Source organism: Argentina silus (genome assembly GCF_951799395.1).
Source record: "Argentina silus genome assembly, chromosome: 5".
Taxonomy (NCBI): Eukaryota; Metazoa; Chordata; class Actinopteri; order Argentiniformes; family Argentinidae; genus Argentina; species Argentina silus.
This window is the reverse complement of record NC_139659.1, coordinates 18,489,092-18,515,930: the sequence shown is the minus strand read 5'-3', so window position 1 is coordinate 18,515,930 and position 26,839 is coordinate 18,489,092. Positions and strand designations below refer to the sequence as shown.

Sequence of the window (26,839 nt, the reverse complement as noted above, 5' to 3'; positions counted from 1 at the left end):
GGTCATTGCAGGATCTTTCAGCACCAGGAACAAAAATTCAACTGAGAGAGAGATCAGAGAACCTGTTAGTGGGAAACAGAGGCAGGTGTTGGACCTGGCGGTGCACACGCAGACATGCACACACACACGCACGCACGCATACACATCTCACACACACACACACACACACACACACACACACGCCAGTCTAATAAGCCATTCCTTCTTCTCCCCTCTACCTCTACCTCTACCTCTACCCTTACCCTTCTGCTTCCAACAAGATGGTTGTTAAATCCTTTCATTCTAGTCATGTTTCACTCAGGGATGACTTTAGCAAACAGTGACCAAGAAAGGAAAGAGATGGAATGCACAGCTGCTAGCAGTTTGTATCAACAAACCTCAAGAGGGTACAATTGAGCTACACAATGGAAAAAAATCCATGTCTTCCCCGCACCCCCCCCCTCCCTCCCCCCCCTCCCACCTAAAGTGTAGATTCAAGATCCACAACCCCCCCCCCCCACACACACACACATAATTTACAGTACTAATAAAGTCCACACTTTATCAGTAAATGACATGGCAAGCTTTACAAAGGCATTGTCCGCTGCTACACAACCTGTACAGTACTGGACATCTTTTTTTGATCAAGGTTATTTTTCATCATTTCAAATAACTTAGTTAAAATCATCCCCGTTTTTAAAAGTGCAAATCCATTAAAATGATGAGTTTGACTGGATGGGCGATGGAAAATGAAAGTCCGATGGTTCTGTGTCTTCCGGTGCTGTGTTTTCTTTGTGTTATATGATCATAATGATAATTCATGTTTCATAGCTTGTTCACTTTCTCACAGAACTAAAATTTCGGTCCTGTGCACACTTGCTATTCTCAAGCTGGAACCATTCTAGACAATGTACGTCAAGGAATGGTGAGTAGACCTTCCTAACACGACAATGATCGGGGGGGGGGGGGGTTAGGTGTCAAAAAAGGTCAGGTCCCCACAACTTAGCATTGTGACATGGTCCCATTAGTGTACATCATCTTAAAAACATAGTCAAAACACTAAATAGTCAAACAATAATTGAAATATCACAATAAAAACATTACAGAGCTAATATGGATAAATGAAGTGTTAATGCTGTTGAAAATATTAAATATTAGTAGTGTGCTTGAAGGGCAGGAGTGGGACATGTTGGTTGTCTGCATGGTTCTTAAAAGTCGAAGTCTGTACAGTACAACACACCCATTCAGATCGCTACCGGCCAAAAGTCCTTGTCCGATGGGTAGGTAGAGGAGCCTCTCCCACTCTTCACTGGTGCAAAAAACAAAAGGCAGACTAGCACAACTTCCTGTCTCCCACCAACTCTTAACCAATGACCTTTCACTCTTCATCTCTGGCCTCAACCCTTAATCCCGTCTCTGGCCTGGACCCGTACACATCTCTGGCCTGGACCATTTAACTTTGAGTTTTTGACCTAGACCCCTTAACCAATAAACTTTGAATCCCTGTCTTTAACCTTAGCCCTAACCTTTAACCATTGGTCTCTCCTTATTCGGCTTTGACCAGTGAAGACAACCAGCAAGAGAGCAAGGAGCTTGGCCACTAGAGGGCGACAACACAACTCCAGACCAGCAACACTTTCATGTAAACTCTCAAGTGGGAAAATAATGATAATTGAAAAAAAACATCAAAAACAGGAAAACTAAATGGGTGTTGTTGGTGAGGAACTGAACATGTGCAGCGAGTGAGTGAAACACAACAAAAAAAGCGAGTGGAGGAAAGACCATCTTTCCATGGGCGTTGGTCGGGTTGCGTGGAGTTAAGGGGCTGTGGGGTTTGGGTTCAGCCCAGAATGTGTGAAGTGTTTTGCGCGGTTAAAGTTTTAAACAGTTTCTGTGGTTCTGAGCTGGTCTAGGAGTGGACTATGACTTCTGCTCGGCTCCGGGTGTGGTCTGGGGCGAGCTCTCTGGCTTCAGGATCTGGTACGTGATCAAGTACTCCGGGTACGCCTGGGGGGGGAAAAAAATAATATGTTTTGTTAATTTTGTTAACAGCCCAAACCTTAACAATGAAATAGTCTGGCTGCAGAGTGTAGACTAAATAGGAATAAAGTGTGTGTGCATGCTGTAAGTGTCTCTGTGTAGTGTGCACAGGTGTGTGTGTGTGTGTGTGGGGCTGACTGACCTGTTCTCCTCTGTAGATGACGTACTCTGCGTAGGCCAGGCCGTTGACGCTGGGCCGGCCGATGACAGAGTGGTGTCCAGGCGGAGCGTGGGCCATCTTCATGGCGCTGAACTGCAGGAAGGACTTGCCCAGGGTGACCCGACAGAACAGCATCTGCCTACAATACCAAACGCAGAACGTCAGAATACTTCACACACTACATAATATAGTACACACAGACAACATATCAAGACAACACACACATCTAGTTGTCCCTAAACTGTTCATAGTGTCCCCAAAGTGACCGCTAATATTCATTACATTTATTTTAGTTTTTTTATATATTTAAGAGTGCTGGGTGTATTATTTACTTATTATCCTGGGCTACAGCACCCAAAGACACATTCTCCAAAACGATACATTTTACAAAAAGAAAATATAGGTTGAGCACGTCTTAGCCACGTTTAGTGTTACCAGTGATGCGTTTCAAGAGAAATCCTTGCAGCCAAGATTATAATGGATTGTTCCAAGTAAATGTTAGCGGTGCTGATTACAAAAAAAAGTCAATATAAAAATGTCCACAGGGGAAAGCACACGCAGGATAGCAGAGTTACATGCTTAATATTTTCTTTATCAAAGCCAGCACAGGAAACACCCGCTGTTTCGACCTGTTTTTCAAGGGTGTATTGATGTGGAACCAGGCCAGCACAGTAAAGCTCGGCTCAGAAGTGTGATGAGAGGCACAATCATTTGAGTGTATGGGGTGTGATGATGCAAACCCTTCTTTAATGGGACAATATGAAATAATAATAGCTTAACTCAAACATGAACCACTCTCCAGACCACTGGGGTCTGACTATATATGGGATAGGGACTTCACGAAGGGCAGCTGATGGACAACGCTGACGAGAAGTCAGACCCTGGTGATATTCTCCAGTCCACTTCATCGGTCTGGGAACTCCCACAACATGTGTGTGTGTGTTCTTGTCCCTACGATGGAATCAGGGAGGGGACTGTGGATCTGCCTCCGTCCATCCGTATGTTTGTATGTCAGTGGGACAATTTTGGGTGATGATGCATCTTGCCATCGAGGTGCGGCATTCCCAAAATGACACTGACCGGCACAAGAGGGGTGCTACGGTAACCGACTGAAATTCCAAACTTTGAACACGCCTATCTCCTTGTCCCGTGTGAACTACAGTGAGGAAACTTGGTACATATTTGCAGCCTCTCATGACAAACACGTTTCTCATAAGGACCTATAAGCTCCGCCCATTCGGTTTTCTGCCAATTAGACTTTTTGTCCCCCACCAAACTTTGAACAGGCATATCTCCTGCCCTGTTTGAGCTACCGCCATGTAATCAGTGACGTCTGTTAGTTCGTCCATTTTTTGTTCTGTTTACTATTATTGTTTTGTATGTCAGTCAGAAAGAGAAAAAAGGGTTACAAATCATAAATAAACAAATAACAACACAAAAAAAAGCAGTGTGATGAGAGGGTGCAGGAGTCTGGAGTCTGACCTGTGACAGATGTAGCAGGAGCGGTCTTTGTGGGTGGGGCATCCGGTGCCCCCTCCTATCCCGTACACATACTGGTTGCTCTTGGAGGAGTTCTCGGCAAAGTAGATGCCCGCCCCGAACATACCCCCGATATAGGCGTGCCGCTCGTCAAAGCCTTTGTGGATGATGGCGTTGATGAAGGGGGAGCCTGGGTGGAGAGCAAGGAAAAATTCGATTTTTTATTTTTCTTAAACCATACTTTACCAGTTATAATAAGTTGACTGAAAACACATTTTTCTCTGCGGTAACAACAGAGTGGAATATAATCGTACATCTCTTCATTGTCCATTGTGCAACATGAATTACTTGAATTATTTCAAGTCGACTTGAATTACTTGAATTATTTTAATCGTTTGACTGCCCAAGATAATGCCCAAGATAATCAAAAATGATCATGATAACATCAATCATCAACGTTTCCAATGACCAACCTTATTCAGCATCTAAGACATGTGAGCAAGATGACCAATTGCGTCTCAAAGACGGAACCTAAAACAACAACAACTTTTTTTCTGTCTGGTCGCTTGTTTACCGTGAAAGAGCATGCGTTCGTTATGATGGTTGTGGTTCTCGTCGGCGATCTCTTTCTGCCTGTGCGAGTACCTCTCCCTCAGTTTCTTATTCACCACCTTCTGAATCTACACAGGCAAAGTGTGTGTGTGTGTGTGTGTGTGTGTGGGGGGGGACACACACACACAAGGAATGCACATTAAAGAGAGAGACAGTGAGGCAGTGAGGCATCAAATATGCATGTCCAGAGACACCAGAAACACAGATACCCGGCGGAAACACATTCTATCATCACGCTATGACCTTAGCCCACGCTATGACCTTAGCCCTCACTACCAGAGTGTTCAAGTCATCCCAATGAAAATAAGTTTAATAGAGAAAAATGATTGGTTCTCTATGAGGAGTGTCTGTATTAAGTCACCTTGAGGATATTGTACCGGCTGAAGACCCCGCCTGCGTTGCCTCCGTCCCGGTGCTCTCTGATAGTACTTTGCAGCTGTAAGCAAGCACACACACACACACATCATCATCATCATCATCAACATCAGTCTGCAATGTCTCTGGGTTTTCAGGCCAATTTCACACAGTCCAGTTGGGGTGTTATATCCCTTTATGGTAAGGGTTGTCCCAAGGGTCACACTTAGCATCGACCCTATAGTCAACCTTGGTCAAATACATGCAAAATACTTGAGCTGTATTTGATTCTTCTTTGCCCAGTTCAATGGAATCAGAGGAATAATCCTGATAGGATTAGCGCAAATCAAATACACTTGACATACACTCACTGAGCACTTTTATGGAACACCTTCTCATGGTGGAGGTGGTGTAATGGTGTGGGGAATGTTTTCTTGGCACACTTTGGGCCTGTTAATACCAATCAATCATCGCTTGAATGCCACAGCCTTTTTGAGTATTGTTGCTGACCATCTGCATCCCTTCATGGCCACAATTTACCCATCTTCTAATGGCTACTTCCAGCATGATAATGCACCATGTCACAAAGCAAAAGTCGTCTCAAACTGGTTTCATGAACATGACAATGAGTGTTCTTCAGTGGCCTTCCCAGTCACCGGATCCTAATCCAATAGAACACCTTTGGGATGTGGCAGAACGGGAGCTGAAAGTACACCTGAAAAATCTGCAGGAATTGCGTGATGCAATCATGTCATCATGAACCAGAATCTCAAAGGAATATTGCCAACATCTTGTGGAATAAATGCCACGAAGAATTGAGGCTGTTTTGAGAGCAAAGGGTTCCTAATAAAGTGGACATAGGTTCCTAATAAAGTGCTCGGCGAGTGTATATTTGACCCAGATCTGGTGTCAAGAAAGTAGCAGACAAGAGACAGATGTATGTGTGTAGGTAGCTACCTCTTCCTCTACAGACTGGAACTCCTTGTCGTCGGTGGCCAGGTCTATAAGGACTGTCCCCTGGCTGGCGCAGTGGAAGGTCAGGTAAGGGTTGGCACCTGGAGCATGGACACACACAGTTAGTAAGTGAGAGGCAGGTGTGAGGGGAGACAGATTTCTCACCTGTCATTTATTATATTCTTATAATCAATATAGCCATAAAACATCTATTTCAATCAGTATGACCATGTCTTGATGATTATAATTTAGTTCAGTCATACACTGTTCAATGATTCTTTATGCACGCAAACAGGCACGCACGCACGCACGCACGCACAACGGCGGGTCAGGCAGGGGTTAGAATCTGGAGAAACCCCCTTCTGTACGATGATCACTTTCATGGCTGATCATTTATAAGAGGTGGACTGTACATCCTTGAAAGGTCCTATTCGATTCCTCACTGATCTGACATTGACTTGATTGGTGAAAGCGATGTTGTAGAGAGCTTTGCTTTGACTGATTCAATCATGTGAGTTCAATGATAACTTTGAGGAAGGGAGGATATATTTCTAAACTATTGGAACGAAGAGGATTCGAACATGGAGATGATCTCTGACCTTGTTGACCTCCCAGGAGTCTCTCGATGCCTTTGATGAGTTTGTGGCGGTGGCCGTAGGCGTTGATCCCGATCTCTTTCAGCTCCTCGTGACCCATGTCAGCCAGCACATCCAGGGTTATCTGCCCAAAAACAAGAGCAAGTGTATCTATTCAGAACGGGGAGTAGGGTGAGAATGTCTTTAACACAGCCACCGAAGCCACCATCGAGTGTCCAAAATAGTTTCCTAAGAAAACAGCAGCTGGGGAAAAGAAAACCTGTCCTTCACACAACCAATCAGAGCTGGAGCAGTCAGACTGCCCATTATTACCAAAAGGTTCCCGTCCCAGTTTAAGCCCTATAGCCAGGCCCATTTCTACAGAGACATGCCCCGTTCATCCAACTGGTACACAGCTGTGGTGCGCAGCTGTGGTGCGCAGCTGTCTTAAAAGCTCTACCCACTGAGGAGATAAATGTAGCAGGCGCAGGTGGAGGAGGAGAGGGGGATTCAAATACATGACTCACATAAGGCTACAGGTTCACTGTGTAAACAACGGAAATCCAGAAAACCCCAGGCTTTTATTATAAGCAATTATTCTAAGTAATCTATATACATAAAACCAAAAGCATGGGCTTGAATATGAAGGAGTTAATGGAGACGGAAGCGTGGTGTTGTGTGGGTGTGTGGGTGAGTGGGATGGATAAGAGGTTCTCGGTGCAGGTTCAAGTAGAGAGTATTGTTCAGTCAGACAGTGGGAATAGCCCTGGCAGGTGTGTTTATGTGGTCTGTTAGTGGGTCTAACCCTGGTAGCTTTGTTCTTTTTTCTTCTTGTTGCGAGTTATGCGATGCGTCCGTGAGATCGAGAGAGAGAGAGAGAGAAGAAGGAAGAACAAGGAACGGAGTGATCACTTCTTGAGTCTCTCAGCGTTACGTTTCTCGGCGCGCTCTGGCTTACTCGGCGCGATAGTGGACAAGCGACTAATCAGAAACCGTGCGTGTGTGAATCACACAGCAATAACGGAAACCGAAGCAAATAGCGCCCCCCCCCCCCTGCATTTGTTAGGGTCCGGGTTGAGCTCGGCTTTTTATTGGGCTTCTCTCAGCAGCTGCCTCCCCCACTCTTATCCCACCACTCCCCACACGCCGTGCTCCTGCAGGCTGCCCTCCCTTCTCCACAGGGATCCCTCTGCTCATCTATGTGCAAATGAGAGGCCTTCTCTTCCTGCCGGCACGGACTCGGCATGGCTGCTGTGTCCCTTGCCTGATTTCGCTCCGCAGGGAGCTCAGAACAGCAAATGCTGCACTGCGTGAAACCCCCCGTCCCTCCCCGAAAAATCAATCAGGGCCTAGGATGAAGAGGTCAGACTGACTCTGGGGGACATCTGGCAACTTGGAGAACCTACATTGGCTAACAGGGAGTAGAGCCATATAACACGTACGGAGCTCAGGGAGGGATGGTGTCTCTTTCTCTGCTTGCGAAATTAACATTTCATTGTGCAATGTTTTCACACAACATTGCATGCTGAGTCATAGATGATAGACAGAAAGAGGTGAGTTTCATAGATTGTGGTGTGACAAACTTTTGATTGGGCACCAACCGCTTCTGGTAAAGAGCATTGGTTCATGTAAGGATTGGGGAAATGTGCATATTGATCTACCTGTTCCCTCTCGAAGATATCTCGCAGGTGCTCCAAGCCCAGGCTCTTCAGGAACTGGCTGATGTTCATGTCCAGGATGGCTGGAGGTTCAAACAAGACAAACAGATGTTAGAGCAGCTCTTAAGATCGTATTTGTAATGGGCTAGTGTGTGTCCAGAACAGGCATTCTAACCCAAATTCTAACCAAAACAGTCAACCTGAACTATGCTGTACTGGCTCAGATATTTTCTTTTCACTCTGGATGGCTATAAAGCTTCCTACACACTGCAGAAATTGTGTTTTTGTTTACATACTTTCTCCTTCCTTCCTGTCTGAACCTGTGGCACCGTCAGCCGGCCCGGTGGCCCCGCCCACAGTAAGGTCACCCAGAGGCCCCGCCAGGTTGTCGATGCTGCTGGCAGCCGACAGGCAGGAGGGCGTGGAAGCCGGGGAGATAACTGCTGCGCTGACCACCGAGGCGGCGCTGACCACTGAGGCGGCGCTGACCACCGTGGCCTGGGGCTTGAAGCAGCTGGGCAGAGCATCCGGAGGCATGGCGTCGATCAGCAGGGCTCTGATATCATCAGCCTGGGACAGAGAGGGCACAGGAAATGGACTGTCGGTCAGAACTGTAGGTCGGTAACTGTAGGTCATTGTGATCAACATTCATAGGTTGAGGGAATATCCTAATTGTCAACATGTGCTGTAATGATCATTCAAAAGAAGGTCATTATCAAAATCACAAGCAGCTCTCCAGCTATGATGTGTATCATGAGGTAATGTATCATTGAGAGAGTTCAGAGTGCACGTGTGCGTGTGTTCCTGTACCGTAGCCAGGTCGAGCGGCGTCTGTCCCTCCTGGTTCTTCATGGTGGGATCTGCCCCATGGGCCAGTAGCAGGGCACATAGCTGAGTCCGGCCCTTCTGGGCGGCTTCGTGGAGCGGCGTGAAAGCCCACTTATCCGTGGCATTCACACATGTGTTGTACTTGATCAGGAGAGCAGCTATGTCCACATGCTGAGGGAGGAAGAACAACAGAGAGTTAGATTATCTACAGTATGTAATGCCGATTGGGTTTACACGAGCAGAACCTAAGATAAAGCAGAGCAAACACAGCAGAGCAAAATGAGGGACTGCGCCTAGGCTGGTAAAAAAGTATCGGTGACTGGGCTGGTGTGTAAGAAAAAGAAAACAAGAAAACCAGACAGATTTCAAATCTAAATTCCATAATTTTTTTCCTTCTCCAATAAGTATGACTATAAAATCATTTGTCCCTCATAAATAGATTAAAAAAAATAAAAAAAATCTCTTGCGTCTACCACTAAAAACCTCTTCTGATTGGCATAACTTGAATAACCTATAGCAGCATCTGTCAAGCATCTGTCAAGCATATGTCAGCATCTATCAAGTCAATCAATTATCGAGCAGAAGGTTCATATCTTCTTCTATCGAAGCCGACATTAACACGTAACATTTTCCTCACACAAATCCTCACTGAGACTAATAATCACAGAGAGCAGCAGTGGAGAGAGACAGGCTGTGCTCGAGGTCACTCAAAAGTCACTCAGCCGGACTCAGCCTCAAGCAGTGTGCTTCTCCAGACAGTCAGGCCCAACCAAGGTCAGCCAAGGCATGCCAGAAACCAGCCACCCCTTGGGTCCAAGAGCTTACATGCGCTCATGCTCGCACGCACGCTCACTTGCACGCACGCACGTACCCACACACACACACACACACACAGGAGGCCAGAGCAGACCAGAGCTCTCATTGACCAGAGCTCTCCCTGGGACCGTGTTAAGATTTGGTTCATGTTGGCTCATAGCTCATTTGGCAGAGGTCACTGACCACATGGCATAGGTCGACTGACCTCTGAATTGTACACAAATATTCAAAGATAATAAAAAAAAACGAACACAAAAACAATTCCATGTGGAAGGTAGTTCAAACGGTACGAGTTGTTTGACCTGGAATATGATCATGTTTACTTGTTCTTCAAGCTCTAAAGTTACTCTGAGCCTGTTCAGATGCCACTGACATCCTAAATTCTTTAAATTCTTTGAGTTTCAAAACATGAACACTGTTGGGAGGTACTAATCATGTTTCGTTGGAAGACATTACTGACTGATGTTGTTGAGGTGGGGCTCCAAATGGAGCGAGGGTTGAAGATTGCCCTGACAATCATATTTTTGGATTGGATCAGCAATAGTTTCTTCACATCTCTTTGCTATCAATACAGAGTTTCACTGAGACAGGAAAGGGTGAAGTAACAAGGGTACCGGATGAAGAAAAAGTTTGGGGTGGAAGTTAACTCAAAAGGGAGATTTGGTTTACTGTACGTTTAGGGGGAAGCATCTGGGAAGGCAAAACGAGTGTTTGTTTACTGAGTCAGAGCTGTGTTCTCTCATCTAAGCCTCCTCTGTGACCGCTTTCAGTACAGTCTCAATATCAGCCACTGTTTACAATGCTTTTCCCTGACAAGACTTGCCTACTGAAAGAATCATGTAACCTACTGAAAGAATCATGTAACTTAGGGTTACATAAAAACTTGATGAGCTCCTCCAGCCAAGGAGGGACCACTGAAGTGCATCATTTACACACACGCCACAACGGGTCACACTCAAGAACACAACAAACTATGTCAGGCATAAGTAGAGAGAACAGACATCCCATGCGGGGGTAGAGTAGTAGAGAGAGGCTATGATTGGTCCTGAGGATGGTTAGAGGGGTACGCATGAGTTTTGATTGGTCCTGACAAAAAGGGGAATGGAGAGGTGGTACTCACCCCATATGAGGCTGCATTGTGCAGGGGGATGAGGCCACCCTTGTCCTGGGCGTTGACATCAGCACCATGCTCCAACAAATATTCTGCTACCTCCAGGTTGTTGTATCCGGCTGGTGGGGGTACACAGACACAACATGGGTTAATACACAGGAGACACACTAAACAGATATAGAACCATAAACACGTTCATTTATGTGTCATTTGCAAAGGAAAACAAGCGAGATTGTCTTTTTTGACGTTGCAGATTTGAGAACTCATTGATTGTCATTGAAGAAAATTCAATGTTATCTTTCTTCTCCCTTTTTTTCTACAACCTCTCTCTCTCTCTCTCTCTCTCTCTCTCTCTCTCTCTCTCTCTCTCTCTCTCTCTCTCTCTCTCTCTCTCTCTCTCTCTGTGATTTACAGTCATTACTCAGCTGCAGCATGGTACCACACCCAGCTCTCTCACCTCTTCATTAATGAGGAAACCTAATCACACTCTTTCTCTCCTCTCCATCCTGAAAGTGTGGGGAGAGACGTCTGGCACACTCACACACCCCCACCCACCCACCCACCAACACACACCTCTGTGTGTTTCATGTGATGTTCTGGTGGGGGAGATAATAGAGCAGCAGTGTTAGGGAGCCTGCAGACCTGAGAAGGTTCCACAGCAGCTTGGCTCTCTAATTAGGAGAACAGAAATGAATGATAGAGTAGGGCGCCTGTTTCAGTGGAGATATATACCCGTGAAGTCATTTAAAAGGGCTTTGAGGTTGTGGCGGTGGCAGTCGACATGGAATAGATTAAAGCACAACAGGCGGGTGGAGTTGAGCGTTACTCTACCTGCCAGGTGCAGAGGGGTGGAGTTGCGTCCCTGCGTGTCCCTACAGTTGATGTTCTCCGGGCTGCAGAGTTTCTGGACGCGGGCCAGGCAGCCCTTCTTGGCGGCGTCTAACAACGCTGCATCTCCTCTCAGCAGGTCCTGGATGTCCGTGTCGCCCTCCTTCACCATGTCCAGCGGAGTGTTGCCGTCGCGGTTCTTCTTGGTCGGGTCCGCTCCGTGCTGAAAGGATCATCAGTGTAGTGTCAAGCATCGCCCAGGCATAGTATACTTTCACACAACAACGTTCGATCCGACCAAACATTATGATGAGCAGAGAAGCATTCCAGCCATTTCGATATCCACGACATTAGTACGGCTACCCCAATCACTTTCACTAGAAAGTGTCTGATACGCCATAATGCTACTCTTCAGGATAATGTAGCTATAAAAATCTGTTGTTTTCAATAATTTAAACATTGCTAGACCAAGGCAAGGATTCTAACAATAAGTTGATAATTCATGGTTGTTTTTGTCATCCTTACGCTCCTCAAAAAACGAACTGCCAGAGCCGTAGCCAGCCAGAGATTTGTTTACTGGGTTGTGTAGCAACAATGATATTTTTTTAGGAACTATCCACTTTATCCACTGAACAGACACTTAAATCATCGAATCTTTGTCAGAATTCTTGCATTATATCCATTGTATAAAAGCAGTAAAACACTCGAGGGTGTGCTATATCGTGGAATTCGGAACTTGCCATTCCGACATCCACGATATATCCTCTGGTGTGTTATTGCTTTAGTATAACCATATCCATATAACACTTTGTTATTGTAAAAAATAATTCAACTTTTAAGAAAGTTAAATCAATTATTGCCAGGTAAAAAATGTACTACCATATAGCTTTAATTAATTATCTTTTGACTATCGATGACAATTCAACTTATTTCAACCTCATATGCCAAGAAGCCTCTCTCTGCCCCACTTTAAGTGGCCTGTTTGAATCCACAATGCTTTGTTCCTCAGTCCTGGTCCTGGAGAGTTACCGTGTGTGCAGGCTTTTGTCCCAGTCCATCTCAATAGACCCGATTCAGTGACTGAATGTCTAGATAATTAGTGGATAAGATGAATCAGATGTGTCAGTACTGGGAGGACCGCCCGCAGACACTGCGGCTTTCCAGGAGCAGGAATGAAAAATGCTGCCTGGGAGAATAGAGAGAACAGTTGCTTTGCACTGCCTTCAAAAATATCCAACACGGGAGCTGATAAGCCCAGAGAAAAGGACAAAGGGGACTGAAACTCTACAGGGCCGACCCAAACTTTTCACACTGTCCTTTTTCAGCACTGTTAGACCAACTATGATGGATGCGTAACCAGGTACAACTCAGCTTGGTTCAGCTCGGCTCAGCAGTGTGATAGGGGTACAAAGTCAAACCACGATATCAGTGAGGTGATGGAGGACTCTGAGGCTTATTCATGTGAATCTAACAACATCACACTGTTCCCTTCTGACTACCAGGCAAGGAGTTATGCTATAGCCCTCAGCGTTCTGTGACACATATATATATATATATATGCTATATATATGTGTGCTATATATATATATAGCATTGTGACTGCCAATAGCCCCTGGTCCTAGCATAGATAATTATTTTCTTATGATGACTGATGGATAGATGATTCACTTACTTAGTCAAATGTATTTGTTGTAAGTCGCTTTGGATAAAGGCGTCTGCTAAATGCCATAAATGTAAATGTAAATATCTGCATAAAACACGATTTTAGCCGATTAGAATAACGAAACAACCCCTGTGATGCAACCATGATGGGAGGTGTATATATTATATAAATAGCACATTTTGTTCCATATTGACATGATGGCATCATTGCTGCAGATTTGTCGACTGCACATCCATGATGCGAATCTCCCGTTCCACCACATCCCAAAGGTGCTCTATTGGAATGAGATCTGGTGACTGTGGAGGCCATTGGAGTACAGTGACTAATAAAGTGGCCGGTGAGTGTGTGCATTTTATGTAAATTATTATCCCAATTTACAAAAATAATTCTGTTACATCACAGCCTATCTAATGCGATGTGAAGGCCTAAACTTGCCATGGGAAGGAGAGGTTGACTATTGTCTTTACAACGTTGCAGTGTTCATTTCTTATTGAATTTACCCCAATGTGTTTTTCTGCTTATCAGTGGCAATATACATGTCATAAAATTAAATGGCGTTATGTTCAGACTCTCTCCCTCAATGTATAAGGGCTTTAAACCAAGAGAGAGAGAGAGAGCTAGGGAGGTTGTGGGGGTCATCAATGGCCTCAAGAGACGACTGTACCTCCCTGTTCATTCTTCCCACAAGCCTGTGGTCTAGGGTGTATGAATCTATTTATTCATCTAGGCCTGTATGTATCTACCTATTCATTTATATAATCTATTCAACAGGGACTTTGCAACCAACATTACATATTTCACATTGTGTAACATTATTGGACTGAAGTCCCCAGGCAGTTTAAAATAGCCAACCTGTTCTTACCTACTCTTTTCCTGTCTGTTGCTTTTCCCCCTAGTTTTCTGGGCTGTCCCCCCATTTTTTTCATAATATATATTTACCCTATTATTTGAAACTTCTTATTTCTACTGAAGATCTTAGTTCTGGTTAGGGCTGTGACGGTCACATGGTTCCACGAGGACCGTGAAAAAGAAAAATGACCTTCATAACTGTTGGGGATTTTTAATTTCATGTAGATATACTTCACCTAATAACATGAGTGTAAAATTATTATTATTATTATTATTATTAACAATTGTTTTGCTACAATAATCCGTCTATTTATCAAACTGTTTCGTATTTTGAGGGAGAGATAATTGCGCTCTGAGGGAGGGGAGGAGGTAGGCCTGAATAAAGAAAAGCTACTGTCATCTTAGACAGACAAGAAGAGCCGCTGGACTCCACTGATGATCCCCTGGGCATGGTGGCGCGACAAACAGGGTCGCTTTCCTTTGATGGCTAAACTTCCCAAAAAATTACTTGTGTATTTGTGCAACGAGCAAAGCCTCAGAGAGAGTTTTTAATATAAGCGGGGAACTTTGATGCCGAGAGGTCTGGAATTGCCTCGAGCCGGACAATGTAAAATGTGCTTGTGTTCCTGGCACAGAACTTAAGAGAAGAGGCCTAAGGATAGACTGAATAAAGTTCTCATAGTTTGCCTATTTAGTAAAATAGACAAATGTCCAGGGCTGTTTTGGCGGCTGAAAGTCCAGGGCCATTTTGTTGTCCCAGTCCATCCCTGGTCCCTACTGTGAAACGGTTATGACTTACACCACTTATGGTGTTTGTGTAAGGAGGTGCACCACTGCTATTAATACAAAGACAGCCCTTTGATGTGCTTACGTAATCATTGTAGTAATTTACTCAACTTTGGTGGTTGAAATTCCTTTTTTTCCTATTATTCCTTGGAAGCACTTGGAAATACAAATACTAAATAATTCCAAAACAGCCTACCTTGAGGAGAAGCTTGCAGATCTCATATTTGCCCTTGGCAGCGGCCTCGTGGAGAGGGGTGAACTTCCACAGATCAGCCACGTTCACTGATGCCCCGTGTCGCACCAGCAGCTCTGCCACCTCGTAGTGGCCGTAGGAGCAGGCGTTGTGGAGAGGCACCAGACCTCTGGAGAGGGGGGAGAGAGAGGGAGAGAGAGAGAGAGAGAGAGAGGGAGGGGAGAGAAAGAGAGGAGTGATGAGCCTTTCCCTACTTTGAAGTTCGAGGGGTCTGATATACATTAGAGATGAGGCTTGATGGCAAGAGAAGATGAAATCCTTTCAAAGCTAGACCCCCAGACAGGGCCATACTAATGAGCAACTACGAGACAGACTAGGGGACAAGCAGCTAGACTGACAGACTATACTATCAGACTGCTACAGACAGACAGGGCCAGACTACCAGACAGCTACAGACAGACAGGGCCAGACTACCAGGCTGCTACAGACAGACAGGGCCAGACTACCAGACAGCTACAGAATGACAGGGCCAGAATACCAGGCTGCTACAGACAGATAGAGCCAAACTACCGGGCTGCTACAGACAGGCAGGGCCAGACTAACAGACAGACTGCCTCACCCCTTGTCTTTAGCGTGGACGTCCGCCCCATGATGCAGTAGGTACTCCACCACGGCCACACGGTTGTAACCCGCGGCAAAGTGCAGAGGTGTGGAGTGACGTCCCTCCAGGTCCCGGCAGTTCACATTCTGAGGAGTGCACAGCGTCTGGAGGCAGGGAGGGAGGGAGGGAGGGAGAGAGAGAGAGAGAGAGAGAGAGATTCAGTATGCATTCTGACAGCAGTCTGCAGAAAGAAGGAGTGGAAGAGACACTTATTACACACACAACACACACACTTAATATTCAGTCAACGCAGGCTGTCTGACTCTGCAGGCAGAAAGTGGGAGACCAAAGCCCAGTTCACCCACCATGCCGGAAACAACTGAGGTGAACCTGGTGAGCTTTCAAAACATTCTTAGAATATCAGACTTTAAAAGGCTAGAATGTCCACACTGTTGCGATGTCAAGATAAACAGACTGTTTCCATAACAACACGTCCTGAGAACGTCTGTGTGCTTTAATTATTACAGTAGATTACTCCTTGAGTCAGCTAGCTACAGCTTAAAGAAACTATCAGTAATTGTTTGAGTAATAAAACATTTTTTTGAATATATATATATATTCCCTGATGATTAATAGGTCAGGACAAGTAGGACAAGTGGTATACCTCATTATAACCAAAGCAATAAGGACTTACCACTGTTTTGCTTTTGTTGAGAAATTTTATAAACAAATGAGGTACAGCTTGAAAATCATGTTTTAAAAAAGCAATGCTGCTATTATGTAGTTCCTTGAGCACAACAGGTAGGTCATTAGAAATCTAGTGCTTTTTCCATGTTAAAATACAATTTCCCCCTTGTTTACATTCCAGTAACCTACCTTCACAGTGTCCTGGTCTCCAGCTTTAGCTGCCTCCAGGAGCCGGTAGTCTACATCAGAGTTCCTCACCGGAACATTTTCTGGAGAGAAGAAAAGAACAGAATCAAACCGGTGTCTCTGTGATCATTGAAAGCCAGCGGAAAGGTGTCAGACAGACATTGGTGACACACAGAGCGATGCTGACAAAGGCCTTCTGAAATGGATCCAACTGAGACAGACGGTATATGTAAGGCACACACCCACACATATTCCTACACAAGTATGTATGCATGTACTTGTACAAGCACCTACTAACATGTGATGTTGCATATGTCGCATACGTTTACATGTTTCAGAAATGTTGAACACGCACGCACGAACACACACACACACACACACACACACACACACACACACACACACACACACACACACACACTACCGTTGAGTATCTGCTGCACGGCCTCGTTGCCCATCTGTGCGGCGGTGAAGCCCTGCAGCGAGACTATGGAGGCGTCGGCGCCGTAGCCCAGCAACAGCCGGCAGGTCTGGAGGTGACCAGCCATGGCGGCGCGGTGCAGGGCCGTCTGACCCAGGGTGTCCAAGGCATTCATCTGAGAGAGAGAGAGGGAGAGAGAGGGGGAGGGGGGGTAGATGATGTGGAATCTAAGCTACATGTTCAAAACCCATGTCAAAAATGTTGACTACATTTGAGAGACACTCCCCAGCTTCATTAAAGCATACATTTGATACAGACAGAGAGACAGGTTGAGAGAGACAGAGAGACAGGCTGAGAGAGACAGAGAGACAGGCTGAGAGAGACAGGCTGAGAGAGACAGAGAGACAGGCTGAGAGAGACAGAGAGACAGGTTGAGACAGAGAGACAGGCTGAGAGAGACAGAGAGACAGGCTGAGAGAGACAGAGGGAAAAATGAGAGAAAGAAAGAGAGGAGAGACAGGAGGAGAGGGGGGGGGAGAGAGACAGGAGGAGAGGGGATTGGGAAAGAGCAGTGAGGGAGCTGTTGGAGTTCCAGAGAGGGCAGACAGGGGGGATAGAGCTGTGAGTGAATTCCCCCATTTTGAAATTAACACAAACATGAATTAATCAGCTCAGCCCTCAGGCTGCTGCAAGCTCTTCAGAGGCTATCAGCACTGTGCAGGAATCCAGAGAGAGAGAGAGTGAGAGAGCGAGAGGGACTGTCTGTGTGTGTGTTTGTGTGTGTGTGTGTGTGTGTGTGTGTGTGTGTGTGAGAGAGAGAGAGAGAGAGAGAGAGAGAGAGAGAGATTGAGTCAGTGAGTGATTGAGAAAGAGAGAGATAGAGATAGAGAGTGAGAGAGAGAGAGAGAGAACAGAAAGAGCAAGGGAGAGAATGCGCATGTGTGGCAGCATCTGTGTTAGAATTTATGTCTGTATGTGAGTGTGATTGTGTTGGCGAAGGGGGTGTTGGAATATTTAAGTGTGTGTGTGTGTGTACAAATGTATGAGTGTGCCTGTGCAACACGCGCAAATAAAGTGTGTCCTGTGCTTATGCCGTACGCGGTGTGCTTTCCAGAGTGACTTCCATTCATCTCACCCACTTTCTATTTTCTCCTGGGATGTTCCCATTTCGACGAATCCCTTCCTTTTCCTACTACTCAAACGAAAGCAGGCTTTCCTGAGAAGCAACGCGCAGCCGTCCCAACAGACTGATCAGAGCTCAGTCGACTTCTCTAATACCCACTGTGAGCCTGGCGCAGCTGTCCCAACAGACTGATCAGAGTACCCAACTGTCGTCAGCCGGGTACAGACACAACAGCCGAGAGGAGACATGACGGTTTTAGAATGCAGTGTTTTATTTATACGAACTACCCCCGTTTTAGGACATCTCCTGTCAGCTGTTGGCATCTCCAGGATTCGACGTTTAAAACGAGCTAAAGTCTCAACAGTTTGTGATTCGCTGCGTCTTCATCGTGTATTTCTAAAACTGGCCAGTTCGGTCTTGTCTCCTTTTGGCTGTCGTATGTGTACTTGCCTCTATATCCACTCCGGGCCTGGCATAGCAGTCAACAGACTGTTCAGAGTAAGGCCAATTCTAATAGCCACTCAGAGCCTGGATCTGGAGCGCTTGACTGGGCAGTGTTTGCTAAGCGTTCAGGCGGCGATGTGCTGTTGACTTTGGCTCAAAGGTCCAACTGTCAAGGTCTCTAAACCGCTAAGTAGTTCTGAGCCTCTATAGGGGATACCGGGCTGCTCTGAGGATTCGTAGGGTGAGGCCGGACCAGCCAGGCATGAGTGTGTGCCAGCCCGGTGCCACTGTAAAGGCTATCTGGATATCTCAACACCATCGGGAAGACAAGCCAGAAAGCTCTTGTTTTTTTTTCCGACAGCGTGTTCCTTCAGGAAACAACATGAAACATCTGTCGAGAGACTTGTGGTCTGGATGTGTCTGTTTGTTTGTTTGTTTATTTATTAGGATCTCTTTTGGCCTATTGTCGGTCTGATTGTAAAGGCCCATTTATCATATTCGTTGGGTCCGTAAGTACACATGAGTGACAGTGTAAACAGTCATAAACGTGGATGTTTGTCCGCAATAGCGGAGAAACTACAAATGGACATGATGAGGACATCCGTGTCCTGCTTAAAAACAGCCCTGCAGATGAATTTGGGATATTTGTAAACCAAGTGGTACAGACAGGGGCAGTGTGCTGCTGAAACCACCAACCTCACTCCAATTTTGCCGTAAAACGTTTCTCCTTAGGGCAGTCGCATGGCTAAAATGTCTCTCCGTTTGTCTGGGGTTTTTTTCCTATCGGGAATCATCATGTTTTCTGTGTTTTGTAGTAGTCTGAGTGGTAGGTCATCCAATCCGATAGCAGATTGCAGCTTTAATCTAGTGGGACTTGTGTCTCTCCAGTCAGGTATCTGTCGGACAAGGTTGTGGAAGTAGGGGTCTTGCTAGAGACGTAGGCGACTGGCGGGCTGCAAAACGCTCTCATCGATCAAGACCCTCTTATCTGATGGTGCGCTCAGAAAGAGCCCATTGATCGGCCGGTCTTTTCCCCCTGTCTGTAATGGCTGGAGTAAAACTTAAAGTGATTAACCTCTAGAATAGGCTGGAGGCTAGAGTCTGCCACCTGATACAAAAGAGACAGATTGAGACCGATTATTTTCTTCAGTAATAGGAACATCGTTCTAGATGCTGGGACATATTTTTTATTGAATGTTTCCCCATTGAGAGGGATACAGTCTTTTCTGATATGAATGGGTAAAAGACAACAGCAATGACCCAAGAGGTAAAGAGGAATTGAATGGATGGAGGACAAATGGATGGATAGATTAATGGTTTGGGGGATGGATGGATAATTAGCTGGATGGATGGACAGACGGACAAATGAATGCATGTATTGGTGGATGGTTGGATAATTTGCTGGGTAGACGGATGTAGGACAAATGAAGGGGTGAATGGATTGGTGGATAATTTGCTGGATGGATGGATGGATGGAGTGGGAGACAGCAGCTGAAGTGAATAAATCGGGATGGAGGGACGGACGGACAGATGAATGCTCCGCTTCGACAGAGCAAAAATCCTGTCGTTACCTTTGCTCCATGTTTCTGCAACACCTCCACGATGTCATTGTGTGCCCTCTCAGCAGCTACGTGGAGAGGAGTCATGAAGCTGCACGCACACACACACACACACACACACACACACACACACACACACACACACACACACACACACACACACACACACACACACACACGAGAGAGAGAGAGAGAGAGGTATGAGTACACACTGCCATGGCGTTGTAACAATGGCAGGTAAGCTGACAGTTAAAAAAAAAAAAAAAAAAAACATAACACTCACTCCTTGTTCTTCTCATTGACGTTGGCACCTTTACGTAGCAGCAGCTCTGTGACCTGCTTCCTCTTGGGGTGGGGTGATGCCACTGCACAGTGCTGCAAAACAAAACATTACGCTTACACATCACATGGTCTGACCTGTATGTGTGGGATTCAAGAGTGTGTGTGTGTGTGTGTGGGTGCGTATGGTTTGTGTGTGTGTCTCACCAGTGCCGTTTCGTGGGTCTGTGGGTGTTTGAAGTTGATGATCTCCAGAGCGAGAGTCTTCTTGGCCTTGGCCATGTCTGCCTCTCGTGCTGCCTGAAGCAGGGAGTGCCCCTTGAACTCATCTATACACACACACACACACATACACACACACACGATGGACACATTCCTACATACACATCATGAAACTTGCATTATTCTTGCAAACACGTCAACTGTGTGTGTGTGTGTGTGTGCATGAGAATGTGTGAGTGTGGTCTCTGGTGTAATGTAATTTGTATGCAGTATACTGTACATACATTTGTGTGTGTGCGAGTGGGTGTAAATGTATGTAGTATGCACATTTGTGTGTATATATGTGTGTGTAATATTTCAATGTGTGTGTATGTACTGTACAATCTGTGTGCGTGTGCCTCTCACAGGTGAGTCTCTCTTTGAGCTCGGGCGTGGGGGCCATGTCCACGGCGCTCTTCCCGTGGCAGTTGACCAGCGTGGGGTCGGCCCCGTGGCTGAGCAGCAGAGAACACACCTCCACCCTGTTCTTAGACGCTGCCTCGTGCAGAGGAGTGAACTGCCACAGGTCCATGGCGTTAACACACGCCCCGTGCTACAGGAACCAGAGAAGGATGGCAGGTGAAGGCCAAGGTTGCAAACTATCCATTTTAGCCAGACTTCTCCTTTCCAACCCAGGTATTTGATCTCAACGGGGCTTACTTGTATAAACAAAGGATGAATAAAATAACCAAATATAACAAATGTCTTACCTTGAGCAGCAGCTCTGTGACTTCGTAGTGGCCGTAGGAGCAGGCATTGTGGAGAGGCACCAGGCCGCTGTTGGGAGAGGGACACAAATAAAAAGCATTGTTAACCCATTTGTGCCGGATGCTGCGCGACGCAGCATTGCCTCTCCCGCCGGTTGCTGCGTAGCGCAGCATAGCCTTTCCTGCCGGATGCTGCGTGGCGCAGCATTTTTTATTTGTCGTATTTTTCATGAGGCGTGCAGCATATAATGCACTGTCATTGGTTCAAATACACATGAGGTGGGTCTTGTTGATTTAAAAAAAATACTTGACCACCCAAATGTCGTGTGGTTCGCCGAAAATCACGTCAATCAATCAGACATACACTTGCGTTTATTGTAGATTTTATTTCGAGAGCGGCGAAATGGCTACGGCAGAGGAACATTTTGACAGCGAGGGCAGTGACATAGAGTTGGGAGAGATTGAGGAGTTTGAGAGGGAGGAGGTAGAGGATGATTATCTACCCGATGATCCTTTGGATAGAGCGCAGGAGTGGGATTTCGAGACAGACGGAGAGGAGGACGACGACGACTTTCTCGGATTCCAGGTAGACTGGAAAACCGAGGGTTACCAGCCGCGCAATGCGAAACAGTTCACCCGCAAACCGGGGGTGAAGCAGCCGATCCCCGTGGATGCTAGCCCCCTGGATGTCTTTTCGCGAATTTTTACCGATGAGCTTTGGGACATGTTGGTGACGGAAACGAATCGGTACGCTGAAGCGACGCGCGGTCAGACCCCCACCAACTCCAAGTGGAACCCTGTCTCCAAAACGGAGATGAAGACATTTGTCGGGCTGTGTTTCACCTTCGGCATTTTGAAGCTGCCAGCACGCAGGGATTACTGGAGGCAGACCAAATGGTTGTACCAGACCCACGTCCCCAAGGCCATGGCAAGGGACCGCTTTGACATGATCTGGAGGTAATGATTTGTGTTCTGTTTTCTTGCGCTCTCTTCCGAGTTCCGTTCTCTTACTTAATACATATAAATAAATACAATGATGGCAATACATGTTAGGCTTAAACTCATTAATCTTATCATATGCATTTTCAGATATCTCCATCTCCAAGATAACATGGACCCTGCCGTGGACAAATCAGACAAGCTCTGGAAGCTCCGGGGGTTCATGGACCTCCTCCTGGTTAGATTCCAGGCACTTTATGAGGTCAATGGCTTCGTGACCGTGGATGAGTCCATGGTAAAGTTCAAGGGACGCCTGGGCTTCCGGCAGTACCTCCCCATGAAGCCGGTGAAGTGGGGAGTAAAGGTGTGGGTCATGGCGGAGAGCAATACAGGCTATGTCACCAATTTTCAGGTGTACACGGGGGCCATTCAGGGTAAGACGGAGAAAGACCTGGCTCACCGGATAGTCTCAGACCTGGCGACACCTTATTTCGGGTCCAACCTGTCCGTATACATGGACAACTTTTACACCGGTGTGAAGTTGATGGTGGACCTCAAGACCAGGGGGGTGCAAGCTTGTGGAACGGTGCGTGCCAACAGGAAGGACCTCCCCAAGAACAAGGACCTCACAAAGCAGGCTGGCTTGAACAGGCATGAGTTCAAGGTGGCGCAGCGGGATGACTTGACCTTCTGCATCTGGCAGGACACCAAGGCAGTGATGGTCCTCTCCAACTACCATGACCCGACAGCTTATGGGTCAGTGAGGAGGAAGGCCAATGGTCAACGCCAGATGGAGGTTCGGGTGCCAGCATGCCTTGCTGACTATCAGCAATATATGAAGGGGGTAGACCTTCTGGACCAGATGGTGGGCTACTACCAGATCCAACATCGGTCTACAAAGTGGTGGAGGAGGCTGTTCTTTTTCTTTGCTACGGTGGCGTGCTACAATGCCTTTGTGGCTGCCAGGTCTGCAGGAGGAGCCGAGTGGAAGTATAGGAGGGGCGGCTACAAGGACTGGCTGGAGGATCTGACCATGGAGCTAGTTGTCCCCGTCACTGCAAGAAGTGCTCCCCAGGTGCTCCCCACCACCCCAGCTGGAGCTTCTGCTGAGCATGACCTGGTCCAGATTAACAATAAGAGGAAGACCTGTAGGGAGTGTTCTCTGAAGCACTACGGCACCAACGTGCGTCCTGGGTCAACTCTGATGGGGTGCAAGCAGTGTGACGTTCCACTGCACCGCGAGTGCTTCATGCACCACGTCGTTCGATTCAGGATATAGTGAAACTGAGACTGTTCCCAGTTCCACCTCAGGACTTTCCCCACTCCTTCCCCACTCCTTTCCCACCTCTCTCTCATACCAAGGTGCCTTGGTCTGTGTATTGGCATGTTTAAAATGTTATTTGTTATATAAATAAATCAAATAAAATATATTTTTTCTTCCCCTGATTTTGAGGATTTTTAGAAAAATGTGTTGGTATGTTAGTGCTAAGGGAGCATGTTTTAATACAACCTGTGATTCTTACCTTTAAAATGCAATTTATTTCATGTTTCTATGTGCTACAGAGGCTTAGATATTAAGGTTTTGGTAGACATTGACAATTCTTAGTATTTTTTCGGAAAACCCTCAGGAGATAGGGACATTAATCCTAGAATACCATAGGTTTTGATAGCCGTTTTTAGCAGGCGTTTTAGGAGTAAATGGGTTAACCCACTCATGTGTTGAGGAACAGACTTTATTGAATGATCACATCTCATTGCAAGGGTGGTGGGACTGCATTTGGATCCCATACAGACACACAGGCATATGTGTTTGAGGATGTGGCACTAACCATTAACTAGACCAACCAAAGGCCACTGAGCTGCCAAGATCATCAGGCAGGGAGGCACAAGTAGACACTGGTGAGAGTGTCAGCCCACCACACACAAGTCTTAACCACCCTCAACTCAACACAAGTTAACATTCCAGAAATTCTGAGAGGAAACCTGGTGAAACCATTACGCACGCACATGCACATACACACATGCATACACATACACACTTACCCTTTGTCCTTGGCGTGCACATCTGCCCCGTGCTGTAGCAGGAGCTGCACTATTCTGACACGGTTATAGCCTGCTGCCAAGTGTAGAGGGGTGGACTACAGGAGAGAAGAGACAGAGACAGAGTAGAGGAAGTTGAGAACAGGACGAGGGCATCAGAACAGACCAGACCTGGCTAGCTCCACAAAGCACCCCCTAGTGAGCAGGAGGTGCAGGCTTGGGATGCATGTTAACAAATCTAAAGCATGTTAGCATCCCTTAGTAGCATCTGAGAGTGTCATCGTGTTCCAAATCAACCCCGAGCTCCCCCCTGTACTTCCCCAGATCTGAGAGGATTGAGAAGATGTTAGCCTAAAGAGATAGTTCAGTCTAAAATCTAATTTCTGTGATTAACCACATAACCTTCACTCCAGTCGATAAACCAAGATACTTTTTAAGTCTGTATCCCGCTTATTTAGCGACTGGCACTTTCCAATATGATGTAAGTGGCACTTTCTGGCCACAAGGTGGACCCCATCCTCTTCCATCGTATTGGGAAAACGCTTAAGCGTAAGTCGCTTAAACATAACCGGGATGATGAATTAAAAGGTGTCTTGCTGTATCGACTGGAGTGAAGGTTTGTGGTTAATCACGACCAAGGCCGAACCAAAGTCTTCGCAGTGTCAACTTCATCAGCTAGTCAGTGTACTGGTCGTTTGGTTTGAGAAAGGTCAACTTGCGGGCAGCCACTCACAGATCAAACTGCTAGAAGTAGCCCTTCATATGCGTTCTAATGTAATCTAATCACATTGGGCTTAACTGTGGGTGTGATGTGGCCCACTGTTTCTTTTAGGCTGACATCAATGATGTGCAGTTCACAGATTCCAGAATCATCAAATAGATTACTTCACCTCATTGAAAATAATTAGTGCAATTAGGAAAAGTGCAGAGTCAAGCTGGGAATCAATGGCTTCCCTCAGAGCAGCCCTTGTGAACTAATCTCTCAGCTGTTTCTGCCTAGAGCACTCCACAGCAGAGCTGGGTAGAGCTACTGCTCACAAAAGTGACTGCTGGGAATTGGTTACTTTGATTGACACTGATTAGCATGGTTTAATTTTGCTCCTCACTCAACTGTGTCTCTGGAAAGTCGTGGAAAATTAGCATAGTTTGTGAAAATTAGCCTAACTAGTTTTCTTGCGTAAATTTGAAGCAGTAGAGACGTGATAATTAATTAGTCTAAGATAACATAGAAAAAAAGAGAAAAAAAGAGAAACTGAAAAGAGGAGGGAGCATCATGGCACACAGTATTGTTGAAGTTGTAGCAAAAGACAGATGTGTAGCTTAGCATCAATGTAGTTCACACTCTGAGAGACAGTTAGCCTAGCATCTGTGCACTGGGTATCAGAGAACAAATAAAGGAGCTGGGACTGAATAACAAGCAAATAACGAGGAAAAACAGGCAGCGGGGAAAAGGGTGGTACCAACATCACCCCAGTACTTTTTTTTTTTTACGTAAAAAGTATGTGGAGAACAGTGAACAAAAATCTAAAATGTGCCAATGAATAATGTCTAACAACAACAAACATTGACCATTTCTTAATTTTCCCCCCCTGCTTTTCACCCACAAACATTCCAACACTTTAAAAAGGACTGTGTAAATTGTCTGCTAACAGACAAATGTACAACACTTAGTTGGTCTGACGAGATTCACCAAAATGCAAAAAACAAAGCTTTTTAGTCACATGCATGTCATTGAAACACAACAGCAACGGAGAGACGACCGAGTCTGAAACGATAACATGATGTGTGATGCAAGCTTTGGGGATGGGAGGGTGATGATGTCACGGGGGGGGGCGGTAGCAGGTGCAAAGGGGGGAGGAGTGTGTAGGTATGCTCCTACAACAGCAGGCAATGGGGAATCAGGAACACCTCTTTGGAAAGAGGGTTCATATCCCCCCCCAAAATCGGCTTCATTCCAATCCAAACCCAGAATACAGGAGCTTTTTGGTGGGGGCGATGAAATGTGACCAACTGACACAAAAGGGCCAAGTTCCAACATGTGCACAAGGAGGCAGAGCCAGCGAGCGTAACCCACAAATCATAAATCAACAAACGCCAAAAGACAAACCAAAAAAGAGTGCAGCAATCTAAGAGCTTGTTGAAAACAACTTACCAGCATTTTTTGGGATGTCGACTGATAGACAATGTCGCCAGAAATCACAAACCATAAACACAACGGAACAAAAAAATAGGAAAACAAAAGACAAAACACAAAAATGATATAATGATAGCATCATGTTGATTTCCTAGCAAAAAAAATCACTGGAAATTCAAAGATTCAATTCTAGTATTTAATTCTGCTTCATAGAATGTTAAGTGCTTATAGTTCTGTGTGGAAACGTGTCGCCATGGTAGAGTCTTTAGGGCCCATTCATGTGGGAGGTTGACTGACAGTTGCAACCATAACATTGATAGGACATTTCAGCAACTTCGGGAGGGCCGTCACACGGTTGTTTATCATTCTGTCTCTCCTGTCCTCTGTTTTGCCCACTTGGGGCATCTGAGAGTTGCAGTTCGCACTAGTCCTCCCTCACACTCACACACACACTCACACACACACACAGAACTGTTGCTATTAATCAGAGAGCAAGCAACACGATCTCTTCCTTGCCTTGTGAGTCATATGTACTGTTCTGTGAATCCTAGTACTAAACACCAGCTTGGTTTA

General features: G+C 46.0%; 1 protein-coding gene across 2 annotated transcripts in view; it reads right to left on the bottom strand.

Annotated features, from left to right (window-relative positions):
• Positions 1 to 500: 500 nt before the first annotated feature.
• The window catches only part of tnksa (tankyrase, TRF1-interacting ankyrin-related ADP-ribose polymerase a), a 64,750-nt gene continuing 38,411 nt past the window's right edge, over positions 501 to 26,839 (bottom strand). For both annotated transcript variants that reach the window (XM_083669494.1, XM_083669495.1), the window contains 22 exons: positions 24,136 to 24,230; positions 21,157 to 21,223; positions 20,813 to 20,999; positions 20,393 to 20,514; positions 20,190 to 20,281; positions 19,919 to 19,997; positions 16,784 to 16,955; positions 16,363 to 16,442; positions 15,505 to 15,650; positions 14,889 to 15,054; positions 11,398 to 11,617; positions 10,576 to 10,685; positions 8,622 to 8,810; positions 8,108 to 8,381; positions 7,815 to 7,894; positions 6,178 to 6,298; positions 5,582 to 5,679; positions 4,632 to 4,706; positions 4,233 to 4,338; positions 3,662 to 3,848; positions 2,162 to 2,318; positions 501 to 1,986 (listed from right to left, as the gene is read on the bottom strand). In XM_083669494.1, the coding sequence (XP_083525620.1) occupies positions 1,900 to 1,986; positions 2,162 to 2,318; positions 3,662 to 3,848; positions 4,233 to 4,338; positions 4,632 to 4,706; positions 5,582 to 5,679; positions 6,178 to 6,298; positions 7,815 to 7,894; positions 8,108 to 8,381; positions 8,622 to 8,810; positions 10,576 to 10,685; positions 11,398 to 11,617; positions 14,889 to 15,054; positions 15,505 to 15,650; positions 16,363 to 16,442; positions 16,784 to 16,955; positions 19,919 to 19,997; positions 20,190 to 20,281; positions 20,393 to 20,514; positions 20,813 to 20,999; positions 21,157 to 21,223; positions 24,136 to 24,230 (2,910 nt within the window). In that variant the 3' untranslated portion in view covers positions 501 to 1,899. The remainder of the gene's footprint in view (positions 1,987 to 2,161; positions 2,319 to 3,661; positions 3,849 to 4,232; positions 4,339 to 4,631; positions 4,707 to 5,581; positions 5,680 to 6,177; positions 6,299 to 7,814; positions 7,895 to 8,107; positions 8,382 to 8,621; positions 8,811 to 10,575; positions 10,686 to 11,397; positions 11,618 to 14,888; positions 15,055 to 15,504; positions 15,651 to 16,362; positions 16,443 to 16,783; positions 16,956 to 19,918; positions 19,998 to 20,189; positions 20,282 to 20,392; positions 20,515 to 20,812; positions 21,000 to 21,156; positions 21,224 to 24,135; positions 24,231 to 26,839) is intronic.